The sequence below is a fragment of the Oncorhynchus masou genome, chromosome 23 (assembly GCF_036934945.1).
Source record: "Oncorhynchus masou masou isolate Uvic2021 chromosome 23, UVic_Omas_1.1, whole genome shotgun sequence".
NCBI lineage: Eukaryota > Metazoa > Chordata > Actinopteri > Salmoniformes > Salmonidae > Oncorhynchus > Oncorhynchus masou.
In genome coordinates, this window is record NC_088234.1 from 48,428,924 (window position 1) to 48,456,412 (window position 27,489).

Genomic DNA, 27,489 nt, shown 5'->3' on the forward strand with positions numbered 1-27,489 from the left:
TTATACCTTCCACTCTGCAGGGAGAAGGATACCCGACAGCTGACAGGACATTCAATTCTCTGCAAACCTACTCTAGGAGGAACATTAACTAACCATGTTGAAGGTACCTCTTTATTGTAAATATGTAGCTAGAATATTTATGCAACAGATCTTCTGAGAACTTATGAGGACAGTGCAGGCCAAGGGTTACTCAACTAGTGGCCCGTGGGTGATTTTGTTTGGACACCCAAGTTGGGGAGGCAGGTAGCCTAGTGGTTAGAGCGTTGGGCCAGTAACCGAAAGGTTGCTCGATGGAATCCCTGAGCTGATGAGGTAAAATTCTGTTGTTCTGCCCCTGAACAAGGCAGTTAAACCCACTGTTTCTAGGCTGTCATTGTAAATAAGAATTTGTTCTAACTGACTTGCCTAGTTAAATAAAATAATAATAACATTTTATGAGAAAAAAAATCATATATATATATATATATATATATATATATATATGTGTATCAAAAGTTTGTACACACCTATTCATTCAAGGGTTTTCTTTATTTTTACTATTTTCTACGTTGTAGAATAATAGTGAAGACATCAAAACTATGAAATAACACATATGGAATCATGTAGTAAAGAAAAACCTGTTCAAAAAAATCTAAATATATTTTATGTTTGAGATTCTTCAAAGTAGCCACCCTTTGCCTTGATGACAGCTTTGCACACTCTTGGCATTCTGTCAACCAGCTTCATGAGGTAGTCACCTGGAATGCATTTCAATTAGCAGGTGTGTGTGTCTTGTTAAAAGTTAATTTGTGGAATTTATTTCCTTCTTCATGTTCTGTGCATCTGTATATTCTTTATATTCTTTACGCATAGAGAACAGGCCACTCAAGAGAATGGTGATAATTAAATAAAGTTAGATTAAAGCTGAATCAGTGTCTGCAAGAGCCCATAATGATCACATTATTCTACAAAACAGAATCAAACATTTTAGCATAGTAGTATAACGTAACACCGCCACATTTTTCTCTCACGTGGTCAACACTCAACAGCGTTGAAAATACACAGGTAGGCTATTCTATGGTTTGTTAACATCATCTGCTCACCATTCAAAACAACCCTGTAGGCTACTTCGAAACAACACTGTAGGCTACTTCGAAACAACACAGTAGGCTACTTCGAAACAACGCTGTAGACTACTTTGAAACAACGCTGTAGGGTGCTTTGAAACAACCCTGTAGGCTACTTCAAAACAAAGCTGTAGACTACTTTGAAACAACACAGTAGGCTACTTCGAAACAACGCTGTAGACTACTTTGAAACAACACAGTAGGCTACTTCGAAACAACGCTGTAGACTACTTTGAAACAACACTGTAGGGTGCTTTGAAACAACCCTGTAGGCTACTGAGAAACAACACTGTAGGCTACTTTGAAAAATCACTGTAGGCTAGCTAATCCGAAACAACACTATAGGGTACTTCTTCTGAGTAGCCTGTTCTCTACGCATAGAGAATGATCCACGCGCCCAGAAGCTTTGGGAAGCTCCGGATCTTTAAGTCAACAGATCTCCAAAAAGTTGGATCCGCATCCATGGCCTAAAATAAAAGTGTATGCTATGGTCATTTCTTATCAAGATTAGAGGTAAATAATCCCTGGGCTGTACATATTTAAAATGTGTAACTAAATCTTGTCAATCGAGGGAACCCCAGGCCACAATTCAACAAAATGTTGACAGTTGATTCGTAAAATTAGGTTCGCTAGAAACGTTAAGATATCCTCTGAAGGCCCAAATCAGCTCATCAACTCAGTCAGGGAAACACAAACAGTAGCCTGTTATCAGTTTTCACACTTTCAATTATGTGACAATGGATAGACCCGCTGGTCTGAATGACTGCTTCCGCATGGAGAAAAGAGACAGGTGGGTTTCACAAAGCTCATTTGAATTTCCTGATGCGCAAGGGAAAAAAATTGTGACTTAAGAGATCCGATATCTGTACACCATTCAAAACATTTGTCCATAATATGTATATAGTATGTAGTATGTGTTTGTATTTCTGTAACCATGTATGTTTTTGCCTCCCCTATTAGAGAGAGGGTATGACCTACCAGAGCCTGACAGTTACCGTACTCCGAGCAATAAACAACTGCTCTCATGATTATTGTGAGTCATATTGTTTTCAATATACTTTTCATAGATTTCTAAATTCATTATCAGAGCAGACAATTATTTCAGTTGAAGATTTATTTATTTATTTTACAAAAAAAGTGAACTATCCCTTTAAGCATTTCATTTCTGATCTGTTTTTAAGAACAAAATAGTTTCTAACGGTCTTGTTTTGTTTTGCAGGGTCTGAGTCCGACTGTTATGTTACTGTAGGTCTCCCCACAGCGTCTGCCAGGACCCTCTGTACTAAAACTGTGCCCAACAGCAAGACCCCAGAGTGGAATGAGAGTTTCCAATTCAGGGTCCACAGTCACGTCAAGGTAAACCCCCTCATACAGTATGCCAATCACTAGGCAGATATACCTCAGAGGGATATGCTGTCCCTAAAACATATGTCTTTGCATATAGGGTGTAATGACAGCAGTGTGCCAACTTAGCGACTTTGTTGCTATATTTAGCGAGTATTCAGACCCCTCTAGAGACATGTTTTCAAAAAGGCATCTAGGGAACAAATCTAGCAACTTTTTCTGGTGTTATTGGAGACTTTTGGTGAAAGCAGGTACCGTTCTTACTCTTCTCAACGAGCAGCGGGTGCTGCCATGGGCCCCAGCCCTGTCCCAAAGCACTCACAGGCGGCCCAGTCCTCGCGCAGCAGTCCCTCCCAGCTGTAGTCAGAGCAGGAGATGTTCACCCCTCTGTGTCCAGACTGCAAATGAATCCCGCTGGCTGATTCCACCATGGCTTACATTCAGGACGGGATGTAAATGTAAAAAACTAAACAAAAAAATTAAATACAATTTTTTTATTTATTAAAAGCTAAGTTACTCCGCCAGAGTGTTTCTTTTGGGTCACTTTTATCGGTCCCAAGCCCAAGCCCGTTTGCTTTCACAAACACCTGAAAAGCTAGTTTGGATGCATTTTCCCCCTTAAGTATATTGAAAATAATAAGTTATCGTGTTATATCACATGCCATGGAACAGATTAGAATTGCAAAAGGAATGCGTTATCTTGTGTGAAAATTCCAGTAAATTCCAGAATGAGAGTTTATAGACTTACTAGTTTTGCATGTGTAAACAAACATATACTGTAAATCAAAATACAGTACATCCAATTGTGATAAAGAGATGCCCTTGTCTTTTCAGAATATCGTGGAGTTGAAGGTGTACGATGAGGACAGTTTCATTGGCAATGACGATGACCTGTGCTCGACCATAGTGTTTGACATCAATAACCTCATCCCTGGGAAGAAGGAGACCAAGACCTTCATCTGTGAACCGGTAGGACATGTTCTAGCGCTAAGGAATATAACTACAATATGTAATTAATGAATCACATCCTTAGTCTCCTATGCCTCCTCTCTATTTCAGACCAAAGATGAATTGTGGGTTGAGTTTGAGTTGCTGGAGAGGTGAGTGTCAACTTTGACATCCATGCCATTGTGGGGACCGCTATCAAAGCAGAAGATGATGAAACGTTTTGTTGTAACAACCCTTACAAAAAAGCACAAGTGAAATAGCTGTTTTCACATGTTGAGCTTAAATTTCACCTATGGAATTGCAAGTTCACAGGTGAAAAACAATCTCATTTACAGTTTCTTATGTGAAAAACTTTCCATTGTGATTGTTTCTCCAAATGTGATAGTAAAAATCAAATTTGCAGTTTCACATGTAAGAAAACAATTATTCATTTAGCAGACACTCTTATCCACAGCAATTAGGGTGAAGTTCCTTGCTGAAGAGCACATCGACAGACTTTTCACTTTGTTGGCTCAGGGATTCGAACCAGCAACCTTTAGGATATTTGCCCAAAGCTCTTAACCTCTAGGTTACCTGCCACTCTTAACCACTAGTTTACCTGCCGCTCTTAACTGCAAGGCCAGTGGTGTGCCTCCAAACAATTCTAAAAGTATTTTCAGGTGTTCGACCCAGGGCTGTTGCAGTGACCGTCATGAAGGCAGTCAAATTCCATGTGACCGTTTAGTCACTGTAATTAGGCTTCTCCAAGCTCTGATGCTGCTGGTCATTAGTAGCCTACAAACCTGCTAACTGCCTGGTACTCAGCACTCTGGGATTGAGATCCCAGAGCCGACAAGGTAAAAACCTGTTGAGATAAATGCGAATCCAACCATCACCCCTGGTGAGACAAAACCGCGGCTCGTCAGTGAAGAGCACTTTTTGACAGTCCTGTCTGGTCCAGTGACGGTGGGTTTGTGCCCATAGGCAACGTTGTTTCCCGGTGATGTCTGGTGAGGACCTGCCTTTCAACAGGCCTACAAGCCCTCAGTCCAGCCTCTCTCGGCCTATTGCGGATAGTCTGAGCACCGATGAAGGGATTGTGCGTTCCTGGTGTAAGTTAGGCAGTTGTTGTTGCCATCCTGTACCTGTCCCACAGGTGTGATGTTCGGATGTACTTGATCCTGTGCAGATGTTGGTACACGTGGTCTGCCACTGCGAGGAGGATCAGCTGTCCGTCCTGTCTCCCTGTAGTGCTGTTTTAGGCATCTTCACGCAGATGAGCACGTTCACGCAGATGAGCAGGGACCCTGGGCATCTTTGGGTGTTTTTCAGAGTCAGTAGAAAGGCCTCTTTAGTGTCCTAAGTTTTCATAACTGTGACCTTAATTGCCTACCGTCTGTAACTGTTAGTGTTTTTACGACCGTTCCACAGGTGCATGTTCATTAATTGTTAATGGTTCATTGAAGAAGAAAGTGTTTAAACACTTTACATTAAAGATCTGTGAAGTTAGTTGGATTTTTACGAATTAACTTTGAAAGACAGGGTCCTGAAAAAGGGACGTTTCTTTTTTTGCTGAGGTTATATTTATTTCTCAACTTTCCTAATTTTAAGCACTTTGTTTATACTTACAACAAGAGTATAGCCAACCTGGCTGGCATGAAAATGAACCACGGGAACAGCGTCCTCCATTCGCTATTTAAGTTCATCAATTACATATATTTTTTCCTGCTGCCCCTGTTTCGATACAGGTGCATGATAATGGTCCATTCTAAATAAATAAAAATTCACACATATATTATTTAGTATATGTAAAAACAAGATTAAATCAAGAATAGTCTGATGAGGTGACAATATTAGCCTATCACTTGTGAATTATATAGTATCACTTGTGAATGATGCCTAGAATAAGAAACAATGCCTTTTTCTGCGTCTTTTTCTAATCATAGTTGCACACCTCATGTAGCCTAGCCCACAGGCCTATACAGTATGTTTTGATAAGGTTTGTATCACAACTAAAGTGGCCAAATAAATTAAGCACATTAATTTGCTTTACAATGGGTTTAGAGCCTAACTGGCTTACATAAACAGCGCCTGAGTTTCAAGTTTGGGGAAAATCATTTTCACCATAAAAATGCGCCTTTATAATTAAAGCATTACATGCATAATTGCATTTATGGTCACTTTTGATAATGGTGTTTTCTGCTAATGGAACATTCGGCTGATAGCCTACTACCATGTGCTCATTCCTACGCTTATAATATCCAAATAGCTTCTCAACATTTTAAGCTAAACGTTCTGATCTGCTGCGTCAGTGACATCGTGTTAAAAAAAATGTTTTGATGCTAGTGGTTATATTAATTTGAGAATTATCGCATCCCACAACTGTCCCAGACTATGTTTGGAATATTTATTTATTGCACAGAATAGACATTCGTACTATGGGAGATAGTAGATTGACATAGGCTAGTGCTTTTGCTGTTTGTTAGGCCTACTTATCTTCTCGGCTGATGAAAAGTAAATTATGACAGTTCTTCCAATATCTTCAATATGCACCTCAGAATTGGATAAGGATGCCCACAGTTGCGTCCCCGATGTGTCTGCCTTCACTTGTAACCTGTCAGAAAGACCCAATCAATTGATGGAGAGCCATATGAGTGAGAGGTGATTCTGAGTGCACACCCCTCAGGGAAAAGGGCACAACCTCCACTGGCTGCAAAAGGCATGGATTCTTTTAGGGTGCATTATGGCCACAGAAAAGGGATGCCACCGCGAAATTCTAGGCATTATCAAGTGCTTGTCAAATTGTGAATGAGAGACTGATGAAGTGTGTACAGCCTGCGCCAAAAAAACTGAGCTCATGCCTTTCAAGTTACTTTTTTCAAATCATCATTAGAGTTGCATCATGCAGCCTTACAATTTCTTAAAAATCAAAACATATAGACCAATGTTTATATAGTAAATATCTATTTATTTGTTAATTAACGGCTCAACATAGCCGCATGTGCACACTACCCAAAATCGTTTGGAGAAAATATCCTTTCTATTTTATTCAGCTTTGTTCAATTGAATTCTTCATACTATAAAATAATGCCACGGAATTCTAAGCAAATCTTGTCTGCTATATGAACTAGTGTAGCCCACAGCCATTTGATGTAACCAGATCAGGACCTAACGTAAGGACAACTCAGAGTATGATATTCTGGTCTTCTGAAATAGGCTACATTTTCTTCATTGTGCATCTGTCTAAAGTAAACCTGTCTAAAGTAAATAATAGATTTACTGTGAAGTGTAGGCTATATTACATTAATTTATTAGACTTTTTAAAATGTAGATATTCATCAGAGGCAGTGGAAGCCAGGAGATGCTAAATGTGTTTATGTTAATTAACTGTCAATTACCATGAGACCAACAGTTATTTATGTGACAATCACCGGCTCACAATATTTTGTGACTGCCACAGCCCTAGTTCCACCGTAAACTGTCATAAACAAATCTTACAAATATCTCCTAGCGACTATCTAATCAACTCAACATTGACATTATCCCACACCTGGTTAGCCACTATTGGCTTAAAAAGCCAATTCATTTCCTGCAATATTGCCCCTCTGTGCCGCGCTTGTTTATCACTCCCATGTGTAGCCAGTGGATGTGATAACCTCCTTGTGGGTTGACAGAAATACTTTCCCCAAAACCTTTATATTAAATGTTAATTGTAAAGTAGGCTTTCCTGTCAGAAGTATATCATGAGTAAGTAAAGTATATCATTTGTATCTATTATTTGTTATTTGAAAACTTTGCCATGACCAGCTGTAGTACAGAACCATCTCTAGACCGGGACATCTTACATTCCTCAAGTGCTAGATGTTCAATTAAAGGGCCAGATGCACAATTAAAGATGAAATACACTCAAAAGTCAAAATTTCTTCCAGACCAATTAAAACAAATATATGTTTTAAGCATTGACATGCTGCAATGACAACATCCAATGTCATTGTTTCTCTATGAACAATTGTAATTTTAAGACTGAAAAGTAAAACTGAGAACATAATTTGGGAAAATATTAAATAGAATTTGCGTGAAAATTATTTTACCAGGTATATTGACAGAAAACACTACAACACTACTACTTCACTACTTTCTATTGTACAATAAGGACCCGAGGCAGAGTTGCAGGTGAGAGGAGAAGAATGTGCCTATTTGAAAGTTAGAAAGAAATGACGAGCTTGTGACATGTTTCATTTTTTTAAAGGAGCTCTAATGCAATAAAAGGTTGAAGACCCCTGCGCTAGGCTACCTGTCTCCAATGTTTGTAAACAAAGTAAATGTAAACAAGCTCTGTGTAGCCTAAAGGCATTGTTACAACTATTTATTATGTCATGGATGGTCAGTCCTTGTAATCGAGGGGTCCCCAATTACAGTTGAAGTCGGAAGTTTACATACACCTTAGCCAATTACATTTAAACTCAGTTTTCACAATTCCTGACATTTAATCTTCGTAAAAATTCCCTGTCTTAGGTCAGTTAGGATCACCACTTTATTTTATGAATTTTTGGAATATTTTATGATGAAATGTCAAAGTAATAGTCAAGAGAATGATTTATTTCAGCTTTTATTTCTTTCATCACATTCCCAGTGGGTCAGAAGTTTACATATACTCAATTACTATTTGGTAGCAATGCCTTTAAATTGTTTAACTTGGGTCAAATGTTTCAGGTAGCCTTCCACAAGCTTCCCACAATAAGTTGGGTGAATTTTGGCCCATTCCTCCTGACAGAGCTGGTGTAACACAGTCAGGTTTGTAGGACTCCTTGCTCGCACATGCTTTTTCAGTTCTGACCACACATTTCCTATAGGATTGAGGTCAGGGCTTTGTGATGGCCACTCCAATACTTTGTTGTTCTTAAGCCATTTTGCCACAACTTTGGAATTATGCTTGGGGTCATTGTCCATTTGGAAGACCCATTTGCTGATGTCTTGAGATGTTGCTTCTATCTACATAGATAATTTTCCTGCCTCATAATTTTCATCCCTCATGATGCCATCTATTTTATGAAGTGCACCAGTCCCTCCTGCAGCAAAGCACCACCACAACATGATGCTGCCACCCCCGTGCTTCACGGTTGTATTGGTGTTCTTCGGCAAGCCTCCCCCTATTTCCTCCAAACATAATGATGGTCATTATGGCCAAACAGTTCTATTTTTGTTTCATCAGACGAGAGGACATTCCTCCAAAAAGTAAAATCTTTGTCCCCATGTGCAGTTGCAAACCGTAGTCTGTTTTTATGGTGGTTTTGGAGCAGTGGCTTCTTCTTTGCTGAGAAGCCTTTCAGGTTATGTCAATACAGGACTCGTTTTACTGTGGATATAGATACTTTTGTACCTGTTTCCTCCAGCATCTTCACAAGGTCCTTTGCTGTTGTTCTGGGATTAATTTGCACTTTTCGCACCAAAGTACGTTCATCTCTAGGAGACAGAATGCGTCTCCTTCCAGAGCGGAATGAAGGCTGCGTGGTCCTATGGTGTTAATACTTGCGTACTATTGTTTGTATAGATGAACGTGGTACCTTCAGGCGTTTGGAAATTGCTCCCAAGGATGAACCAGACTTGTGGAGGTCTACAGTTTCTTTCTGAGGTCTTGGCTGATTTCTTTTGATTTGCTAATGATGTCAAGCAAAGAGGCACTGAGTTTGAAAGTAGGCCTTGAAATACATCCACAGGTACACCTCCAATTGACTCAAATGATGTCAATTAGCCTACCAGAAGCTTCTCAAGCCATGACATAATTTTCTGGAATTTTCCAAGCTGTTTAAAGGCACAGTCAACTTAGTGTATGTAAACTTCTGACCTACTGACCTAATTTCAAACTTTAATTACATTGGGATACAAACAAACATGCCTCTCTATTACTTGGGATTTTGCAGTCTTTTATATCCGACAACAAAATGAATACAAAACAAATAAAATCACCCGTGTGCCGAATTTGGACAGCGGGCTGCTTATTGGGGAACCCTGTTGTCACGCCCTGACCTGAGAGAGCCTTTTTGATGCCTCTATTTTGGTTTGGTCAGGGTGTGATTTGGGTGGGCATTCTATGTTCTGTTTTCTATGTTTTTTTGTATTTTTTTGTTTTGGCTGGGTATGGTTCTCAATCAGGGACAGCAGTCTATCGTTGTCTCTGATTGGGAATAATACTTGGGACAGCCTTTTTTCCCTGTTGTGATTGTGGGAAGTTGAGTTTGTTAGTGGCACTATAGCTCGCTTAAGCTTCACGGGTCGTGTGGTATTGTTTATTGTTTTTGTTGGCGACATCAGAAAAAAAGTAATGTACGCTGACCACGCTGCACTTTGGTCCATTTCTTCTGACGGTCGTGACACCTGTAGTCTATGGATTTGAGAGTGGTTGCAATTCTTCAGCCCCATCCCTCAGCTTTTTACCGAAACTGGAGGGGAGAACACTTTGTTAATGTTTCAATTAAGGATTGCTGCTTTAAACACATTTTTTGTAAGGGAACTACTTCAATGACTGAAAAAAGTTTGTTTCTTGTGTTCCCTGTTTGCAGTAAAGAGTCTGCTGGCGAGTATCTCTCTAATGGTGTACTCGTGGTAAGGGCATTCATTTGGTTTGCTGATCATTCTAAGGCAAAGTCAACATCACAAGGATGGTCAGAGATGGATAATGATGAGGTCAATAATGACAGGACATAGCAATGTGCTATAAGAACCAACAAATTATTCACACCCCTTTTTCCACATTTTGTTGTGTTACAGCCTGAATTTTAAAATGGATTAAATTGAGGTTTTGTGCCACTGATCTACACACTATACCCCACAATGCCCCACAATTTTGACAAAATAATAAAAAATGAAAAGTTGAATTGTCTTGAGTCAATAAGTATTCAACCCTTTTGTTATGGCAAGCCTAAATAAGTTCAGGAGAAAAAATGTAACTTAGCTTAACAAGTCACATAATAAGTTGCATGGACTCACTCTATGTGCAATAAAGGTGGTTAACATGGTTATTGAATAAGTTGCATGGACTCACTCTATGTGCAATAAAGGTGGTTAACATGGTTATTGAAATATTTCCCCATCTCTATACCCCACACATGCAATTATCTTTAAGGTCCTTCAGTCAAGTAGTGAATTTGAAGCGCAGATTCAACCACAAAGTCCAGGGAGGTTTTCTAATGCGTCACATAGAAGGTAATCTATTAATGGATGGGTAAAACATTTGAAAAAGCAGACAATAAATATGAGTTTGAGCATGGTGAAGTTATTATTATGCTTTGGATGGTGTATCAACACACCCAGTCACTACAAATGTACAGGCGTCCTTCCTAACTCAGTTGCCAGAGAGTAAGGAAACCGCTCAGGGATTTCATCATGAGGCCAATGGTGATTTTAAAACAGTTTAATGACTGTGATGGGAGAAAACTGAGGATGAATCAACAACATTTTAGTTACTCCACAAAACGAACCTAAATGACGGGGTGAAAAGAATACAGTGTACATAATTAAACTATTCTTAAACCTCCACCCTGTTTGCAATAATGCACTAAAGTGTGGCAAAACTTTTTGTCCTGAATACAAAGCATTATGTTTGGTCAAACACATCAAAACACATTCATATTTTCAAGCATGTTATGGATATACTTGTCATCAGCAAGGACTAGAGAGTTTTTTGGGGGCATGAAAAGAAACGGAAGCTGACCACAGGGAAGATACTAGAGGAAATCAAGTACAGTCTGCTTTCCAACAGACACTGGGAGACAAATTCACATTTCAGCAGGACAAAAACTTTAAACTCAAGGCCAAATATACAGTACACTGGAGTTGCTTGAATGTGGCCTCATTACAGTTTTGACTTAAATCGGCTTGAAAATCTATGGCAAGACTTGAAAATGGCTGTCTAGCAATAATCAATAACCAACTTGACAGAGCTTGAAGAGTTTAAAAAATAATAATAGGCAAATATTGTACAATCCAGGTGTGCAAAGCTCTTAGAGACTTACCCAGAAAGACTCACAGCTGTAATCACTGCCAAAAGTGATTCTAACATGTTTTGACTCAGGGACTTCAACACTTATTTAATCAAGATATGTTAGTGTTTTATTGTTTCATAAATCTTTAAAAACTTTATTTTTCTTCCATTGTGACATTACAGAGTATTTGGTGTAGATCGTAAAAAAAAAAAAAAAATACAATTAAATTAATTTTAATCCCAATTTGTAGCACAACAAATTGTACAATAAATTAAGGGGTGTGAATACCATCTGAAGGAACTGTATGTGTAATGTAATGCTGTACAAAATTAAAGCAAATAATTCACACCCACGAACAGAAGGTAATTCTATATGCTGTTTATTGTAGTATACTTTGTCCTAGGCCTCCCCATTCTCTACTGTGGATGTGAATGTAGAAAAGCTGATGACCACTGCCAGTGAGTATCATTCAAATGATTATCTACTGTATCAGGTCTGCTTATTTCTCCAAGTGCCTGTTGAACATAGTTTGGCCTTTACTTGACCCATAAAATGTTTGCAAAATTAAAGAAGAAAGTTCTATCAGTCTAAAGACTGCCCCCGCTGCAAAGTTGCTTGGAATATCATCATGAGTCATCAGTATCTGGTTTGAACTAGTTTTGCCTGGGGGATGTCCACTCTTTTACTACTATTTGCATTCTTCCTAAACCAGGAAAGTTCTATCAGTCTAAAGACTGCCCCTGCTGCAAAGTTGCTTGCAATGTATGTATTATCTATGTTGTTATAGTTCTAGTGGAGGGGCCACTTATTCTCTAAATACCTCCCAATGTATGTATGCATTCTGTCTGTCTGTCTGTCTGTCTGTCTGTCTGTCTGTCTGTCTGTCTATGCATAATCAGACCGGTCTACACAGGATATTCATAGATCACTGATCACTGAACTGAGATCATAGATCACGGAACTGAGAAAACACATCTATGTTGTTATTGTTCTAGTGGAGCAGAATGTGGTCCTGAAAATGAGTGGGGCCTTTCCAGAAGAGCATAAGATTCTTGCTCCTCAAAAAACATCCAACCTGACCAAAACTCTGCGCTACTACATCAACAGAGACCTGGAGACAGAGCTTTGCGTGAGGGTGCGGTTAACTGATCCTTTACTTGACCAATATCTTCCATATCTTTATACAAGTTCCATATGATTTTTTTAATTCCACAATCCTATTTTTTGTATCCCCAGGATAAATTGGGTGAGGTAGAAGATCCAAATATCACTGGCTTATCTACTGTTCCACTCCTGCAACTTCCAGCCAGTAATGATTTCAAAGTATCTTTACCTGTGGGAAAGGTACAGTAGACCTAATTTAAGTCTTTGCACCCTTCTAGTGTATGTATAAAGTGCCAAAGAAAGCTTATTGATGAACAATGTTTATAAAGCCCATATTATTTACATGGACACTCCCCCTTCACAGGACATGGTGGATCTACATTTGAGAACAGAGGACTGGTAAAGTGCTTTCCTTTTTATGAAACAAACCATCAGTATTTGAAGAGTTTCTTTCCAAAACGCTATATATCCATTTTCAGAAATATTAAAATAGCTTGTATTGTTTAAAGAAATTATGAAAAAAATTGGTACATTTTTTCACGATCTAATCATGTCATGGCATTGTTCAATGACAAGCGTGTATTTGTTAAATATCTTTCACTTGACGGTTTCATTTCAGAGAGACAAATAAATCATGTTTTTTTGCCAAATGCTATATATCTTCCTTAGTTACAGAGAAATAAGTAGTACAGCTACAACCGGTTGTGATTCAGCCCTGGATCGAACTAAGGTCTGTAGCAACGCCTCTAGCATTGCAATGCTGTGCCTGAGACCGCTGCGCCACTTGGGAGTATATACAGTGCCTTGCGAAAGTATTCGGCCCCCTTGAACTTTGCGACCTTTTGCCACATTTCAGGATTCAAACATAAAGATATAAAACTGTATTTTTTTGTGAAGAATCAACAACAAGTGGGACACAATCATGAAGTGGAACGACATTTATTGGATATTTCAAAAAATTTAACAAATCAAAAACTGAAAAACTGGGCGTGCAAAATTATTCAGCCCCCTTAAGTTAATACTTTGTAGCGCCACCTTTTGCTGCGATTACAGCTGTAAGTCGCTTGGGGTATGTCTCTATCAGTTTTGCACATCGAGAGACTGAATTTTTTTCCCATTCCTCCTTGCAAAACAGCTCGAGCTCAGTGAGGTTGGATGGAAAGCATTTGTGAACAGCAGTTTTCAGTTCTTTCCATAGATTCTCGATTGAATTCAGGTCTGGACTTTGACTTGGCCATTCTAACACCTGGATATGTTTATTTTTGAACCATTCCATTGTAGATTTTGCTTTATGTTTTGGATCATTGTCTTGTTGGAAGACAACTCTCCGTTCCAGTCTCAGGTCTTTTGCAGACTCCAGCAGGTTTTCTTCCAGAATGGTCCTGTATTTGGCTCCATCCATCTTCCCATCAATTTTAACCATCTTCCCTGTCCCTGCTGAAGAAAAACAGGCCCAAACCATGATGCTGCCACCACCATGTTTGACAGTGGGGATAGGGTGTGTTCAGGGTGATGAGCTGTGATGCTTTTACACCAAACATAACGTTTTGCATTGTTTCCAAAAAGTTCAATTTTGGTTTCATCTGACCAGAGCACCTTCTTCCACATGTTTGGTGTGTCTCCCAGGTGGCTTGTGGCAAACTTTAAACAACACTTTTTATGGATATCTTTAAGAAATGGCTTTCTTCTTGCCACTCTTCCATAAAGGCCAGATTTGTGCAATATACGACTGATTGTTGTCCTATGGACAGTCTCCCACCTCAGCTGTAGATCTCTGCAGTTCATCCAGAGTGATCATGGGCCTCTTGGCTGCATCTCTGATCAGTCTTCTCCTTGTATGAGCTGAAAGTTTAGAGGGACGGCCAGATCTTGGTAGATTTGCAGTGGTCAGATACTCCTTCCATTTCAATATTATTGCTTGAACAGTGCTCCTTGGGATGTTTAAAGCTTGGGAAATCTTTTTGTATCCAAATCCGGCTTTAAACTTCTTCACAAAAGTATCTCGGACCGGCCTGGTGTGTTCCTTGTTCTTCATGATGCTCTCTGCGCTTTTAACGGACCTCTGAGACTATCACAGTGCAGGTGCATTTATATGGTGACTTGATTACATACAGGTGGATTGTATTTATCATCATTAGTCATTTAGGTCAACATTGGATCATTCAGAGATCCTCACTGAACTTCTGGAGAGAGTTTGCTACACTGAAAGTAAAGGGGCTGAATAATTTTGCACGCCCAATTTTTCAGTTTTTGATTTGTTAAAAAAGTTTGAAATATCCAATAAATGTCGTTCCACTTCATGATTGTGTCCCACTTGTTGTTGATTCTTCACAAAAAAATACAGTTTTATATCTTTATGTTTGAAGCCTGAAATGTGGCAAAAGATCGCAAAGTTCAAGGGGGCCGAATACTTTCGCAAGGCACTGTATACACTGCTCAAAAAAATTAAGGGAACACTTAAACAACACAATGTAACTCCAAGTCAATCACACTTCTGTGAAATCAAACTGTCCACTTAGGAAGCAACACTGATTGAAAATAAATTTCACATGCTGTTGTACAAATGGAATAGACAACAGGTGGAAATTATAGGCAATTAGCAAGACAACCCCAATAAAGGAGTGGTTCTGCAGGTGGTGACCACAGACAACTTCTCAGTTCCTATGCTTCCTGGCTGATGTTTTGGTCACTTTTGAATGCTGGCGGCGCTTTCACTCTAGTGGTAGCATGAGACGGAGTCTACAAGCCACACAAGTGGCTCAGGTAGTGCAGCTCATCCAGGATGGCACATCAATACGAGCTGTGGCAAGAAGGTTTGCTGTGTCTGTCAGCGTAGTGTCCAGAGCATGGAAGCACTACCAGGAGACAGGCCAGTACATCAGGAGATGTGGAGGAGGCCGTAGGAGGGCAACAACCCAGCAGCAGGACCGCTACCTCCGCCTTTGTGCAAGGAGGAGCAGGAGGAGCACTGCCAAAGCCCTGTGAAAAATGACCTCCAGCAGGCCACAAATGTGCATGTGTCTGCTCAAACGGTCAGAAACAGACTCCATGAGGGTGGTATGAGGGCCCGGTGTCCACAGGTGGGGGTTGTGCTTACAGCCCGACACCGTGCAGGACGTTTGGCATTTGCCAGAGAACACCAAGATTGGCAAATTCACCACTGGCACCCTGTGCTCTTCACAGATGAAAGCAGGTTCACACTGAGCACATGTGACAAACGTGACAGAGTCTGGAGACGCCGTGGAGAACGTTCTGCTGCCTGCAACATCCTCCAGTATGACCGGTTTGGCGGTGTGTCAGTCATGGTGTGGGGTGGCATTTCTTTGGGGGCCGCACAGCCCTCCATGTGCTCGCCAGAGGTAGCCTGACTGCCATTAGGTACCGAGATGACTCCAAATCCAGACCTCCATGGGTTGATCAATTTGATTTCCATTGATACTTTTTGTGTGATTTTGTTGTCAGCACATTCAACCATGTAAAGAAATAAGTATTTAATAAGAATATTTCATTCATTCAGATCTAGGATGTGTTATTTTAGTGTTCCCTTTATTTTTTTGAGCAGTGTATATACAGTACCAGTCAAGAGTTTGGACACAGCTACTCATTCAAGGGGTTTTCTTCATTTTTTTACTATTTTCTACATTGTAGAATAATAGTAAAGACATAAAAACTCTGAAATAACACATATAGAATCATGTAGTAACCAAAAAGGTGTTAAAAAAAATCTAAATATATTTTATATTTGAGAATCTTCAAAGAAGCCACCCTTTGCCTTGATGACAGCTTTGCACACTCTTGACATTCTGTCAACCAGCTTCATCAGGTAGTCACCTGGAATTTATTTCAATTAACAGGTGTGCCTTGTTAAAAGTACATTTATTTCCCTCTTAATGTGTTTGAGCCAATCAGTTGTGTTGTGACAAGGTACGGCCGGTATACAGAAGATAGCCCTAATTGGTAAAAGATCAAGTCCTTATTATGGCAAGAACAGCTCAAATAAGCAAAGATAAATGACAGTCTATCATTACTTTAAGACATTAAGGTTAATCAATCTGGAACATTTCAAGAACTTTGAACGTTTCTTCAACGCAAGTGCAATTGCAAAAACCATGAAGCGCTATGATGAAACTGGCTCTCGTGAGAACCGCCACAGGAAAGGAAGACCCAGAGTTACATCTGCTGCAGACAATTAGTTCCTTGGAGCTACCAGCCTCAGAAATTGCAGACCAAAAAAACGCTTCACAGAGTTCAAGTAACAGACATATCTCAACATCAACTGTTCAGTAGAGACTGCATGAAACAGGCCTTCATGGTCAAATTGCTGCAAAGAAACCACTACTAAAGGACACCAATAAGAAGAAGAGACTTGACTGGGCCAAGAAACACGAGCAAAGGACTTAGACCGGTGGAAATCTGTCCTTTGGTCTGATGAGTCTAAATTTTAGATTTTTGGTTCGAACCGCTGTGTCATTGTGAGACACAGAGTCGGTGAACGGATGATCTCCGCATGTGTGGTTCCCACCGTAAAGCATGGAGGAGGAGGTGTGATGGTGTGGGGGTGCATTGCTGGTGACACTGTCAATGATTTCTTTAGAATTCAAGGCACACGTAACCAGCATGGCTACCACAGCATTCTGCAGCGATATGCTATCCCATCTGGTTTGTGCTTAGTGGGACTATCATTTGTTTTTCAATAGGACAATGATCCAAAACACACCTCCAGACTGTGTAAAGGCTATTTGACTAAGAAGGAGAGTGATGGAGTGCATGCATCAGATGACCTGGCCTCCACAATCACCTCACCTCAACCCAATTGAGATGGTTTGGAATGAGTTGGACCACAGAGTGATGGAAAAGCAGCCAACAAGTGGTCAGCATATATGGGAACTCCTTCAAGACTGAAGGAAACAATTCCAGGTGAAGCTGGTTGAGAGAATGCCAAGAGTGTGCAAAGCTGTCATCAAGGCAGGTGGCTACTTTGAAGAATCTAAAATATATTTTGATTTGTTTAACACTTTTTTGGTTACTACATGACTCCATATGTGATATTTCATATTTTTGATGTCTTCACTATTCTACAATATAGATAAAAGTAAAAAATAAGAAAAAAACCCTCGAATGAGGAGGTATGTCCAAACTTTTGACTGGTACTGTTTATACATATTTATAATAATAATATAATACAGTAATATGAGACATGTATGTAAAATATTTACATTTGACATTTTAATTATTTAGCAGATGTTCTTATCCAGAGCGACATACATTGAGTGCATTGATCCTAATAAATATACAGGATGCAAACCTTCCATTCCAACTAAACAATGGATAGCGCTTTGCAAAAAAACCTACATTTTCATACACATCTAAAATCTATTCATAACAAATCTGAGAACAGTAATATTTTACACATGAAGGTATCCATAAGCAATCATTTCTGATGAAAAAACACACAAAAAAATTGGTTGATATATAGATGGAAATAAACTCTTCATTTCATTCAGAAGTATGCAAACACGTGGCGTATTTAGTTGTTATTAATGTGTTAGATGTGTGTGTGTGTGTGTGTGTGTGTGTGTGTGTGTGTGTGTGTGTGTGTGTGTGTGTGTGTGTGTGTGTGTGTGTGTGTGCGTGTGTGCGTGCGTGCGTGCGTGGGTTCGTGCGTGGGTTTGTGCGTGGGTGGGTGGGTTTATTGTATGGCCTCTGTAAATCCACAGCCCAGACATTGAATTTGGGGTTCGTCTTGATTTTGACATCCCTCCGGAGGAAAAAGAATTCCTGAATAAGAGAAAGGTGCTAGTGGGTCAGGCCTTACGAAAGGAGTTGGGCCTCACCTCTCCCCCTGACCCTAAAAAGGTACATGGTGATGATTTTTATGCACTAATTTACACACCACACTAATTGCTGCTTATCAGCCATAATTTCAACACTAATGGAGACTGAATATTGATGCTGACCAAATTTGTTTGCCTTTTTTCAGTCTCATTGTTGTGGGGAAATTGTTAATTTCTACTGTGATGTGCAGATGTCATCCACTGACATTACGAAACAAGTCTCAACAGAATGTGTTAAAACAGATTGACTGACAGATGGAAGATCCAACCAGAGATGTTGTTTGTCTTTCTTCCCCCAGTTGCCTGTTGTAGCTGTGGTTGGCTCAGGGGGAGGGACCAGAGCAATGACCGGCCTGTATGGCAGTCTGAAGGGGCTACAGAGACTGGGCCTACTGGACGCTGTGAGCTACATCACTGGTGTGTCAGGCTCCACATGGTGAGCATGGCATTTATCTCCATCGCAATTAAATCTGCAGTATACTATAAGCTGAATTAATTAATTAATTAATTAATTAATGCATGAATGAATGAATGAATGAATGAATGAACGAACAAACAAACAAACAAACAAACAAACAAACACTAACAAACAAACAAAAACGAACAAATAACATTTGTCACTTTGAATTTCCTTATGAGCTCAGACAGTTCTGGCTCACAGGTATTTTTAGCCTGTAATCTCTACTGTAACCTGTCTTCACTTACTAAGTTTATACTACTGAGACTCCTACTTACAGTAAGTGACATAACACATTCCTGTTCAACAGGGCCTTAGCCACCCTGTATCAGGAAGCAGATTGGTCACAGCGTGATATGGATGAGTCCATCTCGGCTATGGAGGAGGAAATCACCAAGAGTATCCTCAGTGCCTTCACCACTGAGAAGCTGCTGTACTACAAACACCAGATGGCAGAGAAAGAGAAGGAGGGACATATGGTGTCACTCATAGACATGTGGGGTCTAGTCATTGAGCACTGCCTTCATGGAAAGGTACAGCAGCCTACTGTACACTCATACTTTACAATACACACTGTACTAATCACACTGCAATCGGAAGAAGTGTCGCCAATAATTACATTGAAACTATGAGATGTTTTTACTACAGACACACTATTATGTCTTTCACACTGAGTTATGATACTTTACATAATGTGTTTTGTGAATTTGGTTACAGCAGCGTATTTGACAGATTGATTTCTCCCAATGATGTATATAAGCCATCAGTTGGCCATTTTGGTACTCCCCAGTAGGAGCAGTCCTCAATGGGAATGAATGGAATTCTAAAGTATTTCAATTAAATGTTTCAAGGACAGAATTACATGTATTTAAGTTTTTTTTTGTGTGGTGGGTACAGTAACATATAACATATACTTTAAGGAAAATGTATGTTTAGCTCACATAATATAATGTCAAAGTATGCATTAAGGTGTCTGTGAAATAATAATGTAGTAAAAACAAATGTAGACATTAATAAATGCATTATATAGCTTCCAAAGCACTTTTTTACTACGGTGGGGGAGTACCAAGATGGAGGCACGGTGGTATCAACACAGCGCCCCCCCTGTCCGTCATCTAGTGTATATATAAATCATTGGTGAGAACTCAATCAACCAAGAACCAACCTCTGTCTTCAGCCTATTCTGATTGCTAGAGTTTACCAGAGATTAATCTGATTAAATGAGAATAATCAAATAACAGAATGATTGCTGGTAGACACGGAACACAATAAAATGACTATAGGATCGAGCAGATCCAGAAACATGGGTAAATCAATTCTGTCAAAACAAAGCATGACTGACATGACTATTTGTTACACCCGCTAAAGAAATGAGCCACCAAATCAGAAAAAAAACAGAGGGGCAGAATTGGCTCTTCACTTAAATAGTAGATTGGATGAGATGTACCCAACCTAGTATTAAACTTTGTAACTGTGTGCCGATCTAGATATTCTTAATTATAGGGAGGCAGCTCTCTATTTGAATGGAGCAGGGCTGGCTGGCAACCTGCTTTCTCAGTCAAGTCTCTCACACTCCACACTGTGGGTCTGGGAGTGTTTATCACCAGGTCTCTCTGATGTCACAGCAAGCCTTGCTCTGTGCTCAGTCAGCCACTTCAGCCTGTCTATCTGTCACTACCCATGGAATGTGGGGATTGTGGTGCTTTAACTCCCTGCTATCAACCAACCACCATCTAGGATACAAACATCCCTTTCAGAATAGAATAAAGATGGCAAAAATGTAGAAATTAATAAATGCATTTCTATAGCTTCCAAAATATGGTTTATAATGGTTAGAGAGTGCCAAGATGGAGGCACGGTGGCTTCAACACAGCGCCCCACATTAGTGTTGTACATACTGTGTAAATAATTGATTTCTCCTGTGGGGTTTGTAGAAGAAAACCAGTACCCTGTCTGACCAGCAGAAGGCAGTATCAGAGGGCCAGAACCCTTTACCCATCTGTACTGCTGTCAACCTGAAGGACGGAGGGAAAGGCACCACAACAGATTTTGGTAAAGCTGTTCGAGCAACTTATGTTTGATATGTATTTTAATGAAACCCAAACAATGGTCCACATGTTGAAGCAAGGAATATTGTAACACCATTTTGATGGTGTTAACTTATGTTATTTACATATCCTTATGTATCCAGTTACACACTAAAACGTTTTTGTAGTGGGAAGCAAGACATAGATAAAATGCCTTACAACCGATTGAAAATAGCAGTTGCAGTATAAATGACCTATAAATGTAATAATAACAGAACAATTTGTTTATCTTTCTATTCCTATCCTTTTAGAGTGGTGTGAGTTCACACCATATGAGGTGGGCTTCCCAAAGTATGGGGCCTATGTCCATGCGGAGGACTTTGGGAGTGAATTCTACCTTGGTCACCTGGTCAAGAAACATCCAGAGATATGTATCGCCTCTCTGCTTGGTGAGAGAACACTTACTTGTGTGTGTGTGCATGCGTTTCACACAGACAGACAGACAGACAGACAGACAGACAGACAGACAGACAGACAGACAGACAGACAGACAGACAGACAGACAGACACAGTTGAAATTGGACGTTTACATACACCTTAGCCAAATACATTTAAACTCAGTTATTCACAATTCCTGACATTTAATCCCAGTAAAAATTCCATGTCTTAGGTCAGTTAGGATCACCACTTTATTTTAAGAATGTGAAATGTCAGAATAATAGTAGAGAGAGTGATTTTTTTCAGCTTTTATTTCTTTCATCACATTCCCAGTGGGTCAGAAGTTTACATACACTCAATTAGTATTTGGTAGCATTGCCTTTAAATTGTTTAACTTGGGTCCAATGCTTTGTGTAGCCTTCTACAAGCTTCCCACAATAAGTTGGGTGAATTTTGGCCCATTCCTCCTGATAGAGCTGGTGTAAAGGAGTCAGGTTTGTAGGCCTCCACACGCTTTTTCAGTTCTGCCCACAAATTTTCTATAGGATTGAGGTCAGGGCTTTGTGATAGCCACTCCAATAGCTTGACTTTGTTGTCCACAACTTTGGAAGTATGCCTGGGGTCATTGTCCATTTGGAAGACCCATTTGTCACCAAGCTTTTACTTCCTGACTGATGTCTTGAGATGTTGCTTCAATATATATCCCAACCATTTTCCTGCCTCATGTTGCCATCTATTTTGTGAAGTGCACCAGTCCCTCCTGCAGCAAAGCACCCCCACAACATGATGCTGCCACCCCCGTGCTTCATGGTTGGGATGGCGTTCTTCGGCTTGCAAGCCTCCCCCTTTTTCCTCCGAACATAACGATGGTCATTATGGCCAAACAGTTCTATTTTTGTTTCATCATACCAAAGGACATTTCGCCAAAAAGTATGATCTTTGTCCCCATGTGCAATTGCAGTTTTGGAGCAGTGTCTTCTTCTTTGCTGAGAGGCCTTTCAGGTTATGTCAATATAGGACTCGTTTTACTGTGGATATAGATACTTTTGTAGCTGTTTCCTCCAGCATCTTCACAAGGTCCTTTGCTGTTGTTCTGGTCCTTTGCTGTTGTTCTTGATTTGCACTTTTCACACCAAAGTATGTTCCTCTCTAGGAGACAGAACGCGTCTCCTTCCTGAGCTGTATGATGGCTACGTGGTCCCATGGTGTTTATACTTGTGTACTATTGTTTTCCTTATGAACGTGGTACCTTCAGGCATTTGGAAATTGCTCGCAAGGATGAACTAGACTTGTGGAGGTCTACAGTTTTTTTTCTGAGGTCTTGGCTGATTTCCTTTGGTTTTCTAATGACGTCAAGCAAAGAGGCACTGAGTTTGAAGGTAGGCCTTGAAATACATCCACAGGTACACCTCCAATTGACTCAAATAATGTCAATTAGCCTATCAGAAGCTTCTAAAGCCATGACATCATTTTCTGGAATTTTCCAAGCTGTTTAAAGGCACAGTCAACTTAGTGTATGTAAACTTCTGACCCATTGGAATTGTGATTCAGTTACAATTGTTGGAAAAATTACTTGTGTCATGCACAAAGTAGATGTCCTAACCGACTTGGCAAAACTATAGTTTGTTAACAAGACATTTGTGGAGTGGTTGAAAAACGAGTTTTAATGACTCCAACCTAAGTGTATGTAAACTTCCGACTTCTACTGTACTGTATGTCACAATATACCTGCTACTAATGATCTATGGATTTATATGTAAATGCAATACTTTCTACAGTGTGGGCACCTTTGCCTCTGTGTTGACAGGTCTTTGGAGCAGTGTCTTCTCTCTTAACCTGACCCAGCTTTGGGACTTTGCAACTGGAGGTCAGACATCCTGGAGCACATGGCTGGGGGAAGAAATCAACAAAATAGGTCTCTAACATGTTTATTTGGTATTTTGTATTTATTAGGATCCCCATTAGCCACTGAATAAGTATTAGCTACTCTTCTTGGTGTCCACATAACATAATACATAATACAGAACATTATTAGTCAAGGACTGAAATATGTCACAAATAGCCTACAGTACATACACACAATATTATGTATAATATATAGTGCAGTGCAAATTGCTCTGTCTTTGTGCAGTGAGGTGTTCTTTTATCTGTTTTTGAAACTGATTTTATTACTGGCTTGAGTTACCTGGGGTCGCAGAGTGTTCCATGTAATGGCTCTATTTCATACTGTGCGTTTCCCAGCCTCTGTTCGGGACCTGGGGACTATGAAGACTCTTCTGGTTGCTTGTCTTGTGCTGTACCGATGAGAGTCTGAACTGTGTGCCCACTGCTTGAACAGACAGTCCGGTACCTTCAACACACCAATACCTCGCACAAAGATCAATAGTGATGCGGTCAATTGCTCCTCAACTTTGAGCCAGGAGAGACTGACAAGCATGTTACTGACACTTTCCCTCCATGTACATCTAAATGCGATACGTGCTGCTTTGTTCTGGACCAACTGCAATTGACCTATGTCCTTCTTTGCCGCACATGACCACACAGCTGAGCAGTAATCCAGGTGCGACACAACTAGGGCTTGAAGGACCTGTCTGGTCTACTGAGACGTCAAGAAGGCAGAGCAACGCCCTATCAAGGGCAGACCTCTTCCCATTTTCGCAACCATTGAGTCTGTTTTGACCATGACAGCTTGCTATCTAGGGTTACACCAGGCAGTTTAGTTTCCTCAATTTGCTCAATAGCCACATTATTCAATAATTGATCTAAACGAGGTTTAGCGTTGAGCAAGTGATTTTTTCCCAAAAATGATGCTTTTGGTTTTGTATATATATTAGCACCAGCCTATTGCTAGTCACCCATTCTAAAACTGACTGGAGAGCTATGTTAAGTGTCTCGGTTATTTATTTTACTGCTGCAGCTAACATACTGCTCTGCCAAACTCACAATAAACTCTGTGTGGCAATGTTTGAGTTGTTTGACACCACTCCGCTTCTTCCTCTAAAGAATTTGACAATGAACCAACCACCCTGGACACCTACCACTTCAAGCCTATCACTAACACTGCCTCAGCGCTGACCAGCTTCTTTACCAGCCGGCCAGTCATCACTCAGATCTACAACTTCATGCGTGGGTTCTTCCTGCACCGGAACTACAATGACAACAGCAACTTTACATCCTGGAAAGGTGCCACTCATGAACCACCCAAACTATTGCTGTTAATCCAAATTCAACATGGATTTACTCAAACACTGTTATACAGTGTGTGTGTGTGTGGCACCAGCAGTCTATTTATGCATTGTATTATTAATGCATGTAGATTCAGATTATGTTTGTGAAGTTTTTCTCCCAATCTTGCTGCAGATATGCATCCAGATGCCTTCCCCAACAGACTGACTCCAGCGGACCCCACACTCTACCTGGCGGACTCTGGGTTCTCCATCAACACAGGCTGTCCCCCTGTCTTAAGACCAGAGAGGGGTGTTGATATCATCATGTCCCTCAACTATTCGTGGTGTGAGGACCAATTCAAAGTAAATGGGTTGAGTTTATGAATAATACAAGAGTGAACTTAATTTGCTCGATCCGTATTTCGCTTAGGTTTGGACACACACACTAGGCCAGAACGTGCATATAACTTGTAACTGCCATACACAGTGTTTGAAATGTCTGACTGACATCTCTTTAATCGATCTACCAGGTCCTAAAGAGGACTGAGGTTTACTGCAAAGACCACAGCATCCCCTTCCCACGCATTGACTTCAGCAGCCTGGAGGGACAGCCCCTGAAAGAGCTCTACGTCTTTGAGGATGAGGAAAACCCCAAGGCTCCCATAGTCCTTCACTTCCCTTTAGTCAACATCTCATTCAAAGAGTTCAAGGCCCCTGGTAAGCACTGTCAAGATTATCATAATTGTAAAAGAAGCAGAGGTAGTCAATGACCTACTGTAGCTAGCTAATGGCTCAAGCTGTCAATATGCCATTCGCCCTGTGCCTGTCAATCAAATCAATATTCTGTCAATTTTCAATGTTGTGTGCTTTAGAGATCAGGGCCAAAAATCATTGGCATAAACCTTTGTATCGTACTGTATTGTATTGGACTGGATTGTATTGCACTTTGTTGATATTGTTAGTTAAACTATAGTTTGATGTTTGTTCGTTTAATGTTTAAGGCTGACAGTATTGTTGTGTTCTCATTCTGAAGGTGTGGCACGTAAGGGTGAGGAGGAGAGGAAGGCAGGGGATGTTGACATTAGCTCAAGCAGCTCCCCCTACCTCACTAAACATCTCACCTACACAGCAAAGGACTTCCGAGCACTGACCGACCTTACCTCATACAACATCCAGAACAACAAGGAGAGGATCCTCCAGGCTCTCGGGAAGGTCCTTGAAAGGAAGGTGCCTGTGGAAGACCACCATGAGTAGCACTCCTATCATTGACAGGGGCCCCTCCATGGAGGAAGAGAGAGAACAACATGCATACAGAGCAGATTTAGAGGAGCCACTCTAACCGCAATGTCTTGGTGGTGCGTCCTAAGCCGTGTTTCTAAAGGTTTAAAGGGGAGAATGCATTTTGTTGTAACTTTGAGTTCTTGTTTCCGAGCTCGTGGGTTGTTTTTTTTTACATTCTACCTTTATGAACCTTACTGTATGTTTCATATTATGAATTGTATCTTGTTGAGTTCATTTTAGCACAGAACTCGTGTGTTTATACACACATAGTATTTTCTCTCTTGGAGGTTATTCTGGAGACACATGTAACCACGTTAAATCGTATTTCTTGATAGTAATTTACTCTGCTTTATTATGTACCATGTCTTCAATGTATACTGTTGTTGTTTGAAAGTTAATTCATTCATGACTAATAAATCTATTAGTTGATTTGAGTTAATGCATTCCTCGTTTATAGAGTAACTCTTTGAATTGCTATTTTCACAAGTTAGTAATGGTTACTCTTAAATTGGCTAATTGCACACACACAATAATGCTTCGAGATTCTCACAGAGTACACCTTCAAAACACTGTCAAATAAGTGTCACACCAAAGCATCACTCACAGGAAAAATAAATGTTTACAAAGTGGTTCTTTAACACAGGCGTCTTTCGAAATGATAGAAAGCTTGGCATCTGTCCCAGAGCAAATGAGACTTCTCAACATTATGTGTTTGGTGGTAAAGACAGAGAGCAGGCTCATTGGAAATAACTTCACAATCCAAGCTCTGTCTTGAGACTCATAATATGGGAATTAGATTGTGTTAATGGCACTGGGTCCAGCATACAGCATTGTATCTAAAGGATTGAATAGAAATTGTACACAACTCATCATAATGCAACTATAGACTTGATGGAAAATGTATATTTTCAGCACTCCAGATTTTCAAATGCTTTTGCTATTGACCTAACTTTAGAGGTTAATTCCTTAAAAGTGGTGCAGGTGGTAAAATGCAATTCTCTGGTGATGTGAGAACACATGATGGCCTATGCTTGTGACATTGCTGATACTTAGTCAAGGTCCAGAGGATGAAAAAATAAATTACCTAAATAAACGGATTGAATTGAGATTCCCTCCGCAAGCCAATCAAACAAGCGAAATGTCAGCATAGAGACAATTCAACGGCTCAGAAACGAGACGTATGTGGCAGGGTCTACAGACAATCACGGATGACAAAAGGAAAATCAGCCAAATCACGGACACTGACGTCTTGCTTCCAGACAAGCTAAACACCTTCTTTGCCCGCATTGAGGACAATACAGTGCCACTGACACGACCCGCTACCAAGGACTGTGGGCTCTCCTTCTCCGTGGCCGACGTGAGTAAGACATTTTAAACGTGTTAACCCTCCCAAGGCTGCCGGCCCAGACGGCATACCGTGTCTCATCCTCAGAGCATGCGCAGACCAGCTGGCTCGTGTGTTTACAGACATATTCAATCTCTCGCTATCTCAGTCTGCTGTCCCCACATGCTTCAATATGGCCACCATTTTTCCTGTACTCAAGAAGGCAAAGGTAACTGAACAAAATGACGATCGCCCCGTAGCACTCACTTCGGTCATCATGAAGTGCTTTGAGAGACTAGTCAAGGATCATATCACCAACACCTTACCTGTCACCCTAGATCCACTCCAATTTTCTTACCGCCCCAATAGGTCCACAGACGATGCAATCGCTATCACACTGCATACTGCCCTATCCCATCTGGACAAGAGGAACACATATGTAAGAATACTGGTCATTGACTATAGCTCAGCATTCAACACCATAGGACCCTCCAAGCT

The 27,489-nt window shown here is 40.4% G+C and overlaps 1 protein-coding gene across 1 annotated transcript; it reads left to right on the forward strand.

Moving 5' to 3' along the window:
- LOC135510967 (cytosolic phospholipase A2 zeta-like) lies at nt 1–26,101 on the forward strand. Its single transcript, XM_064932331.1, has 20 exons — nt 1–103; nt 2,067–2,139; nt 2,326–2,462; nt 3,285–3,419; nt 3,510–3,550; nt 9,938–9,980; nt 11,763–11,817; nt 12,355–12,494; nt 12,596–12,703; nt 12,828–12,862; nt 18,181–18,319; nt 18,597–18,733; nt 19,065–19,287; nt 20,689–20,806; nt 21,093–21,230; nt 23,027–23,134; nt 24,223–24,402; nt 24,580–24,749; nt 24,917–25,103; nt 25,420–26,101. Exons 1-20 carry the CDS (start codon nt 95–97, stop codon nt 25,638–25,640), a joined length of 2,397 nt encoding a protein of 798 aa, XP_064788403.1. The 5' UTR covers nt 1–94; the 3' UTR covers nt 25,641–26,101.
- The last annotated feature ends 1,388 nt before the right edge of the window (nt 26,102–27,489 follow it).

Excerpts from the sequence above, each read along its gene's own strand:
- LOC135510967 (XM_064932331.1), top strand. Across the intron at positions 3,420-3,509 it reads AGACCTTCATCTGTGAACCG|ACCAAAGATGAATTGTGGGT; the intron begins GTAGGACATGTT and ends TCTCTATTTCAG. Across the intron at positions 19,288-20,688 it reads AGCACTGCCTTCATGGAAAG|AAGAAAACCAGTACCCTGTC; the intron begins GTACAGCAGCCT and ends TGGGGTTTGTAG.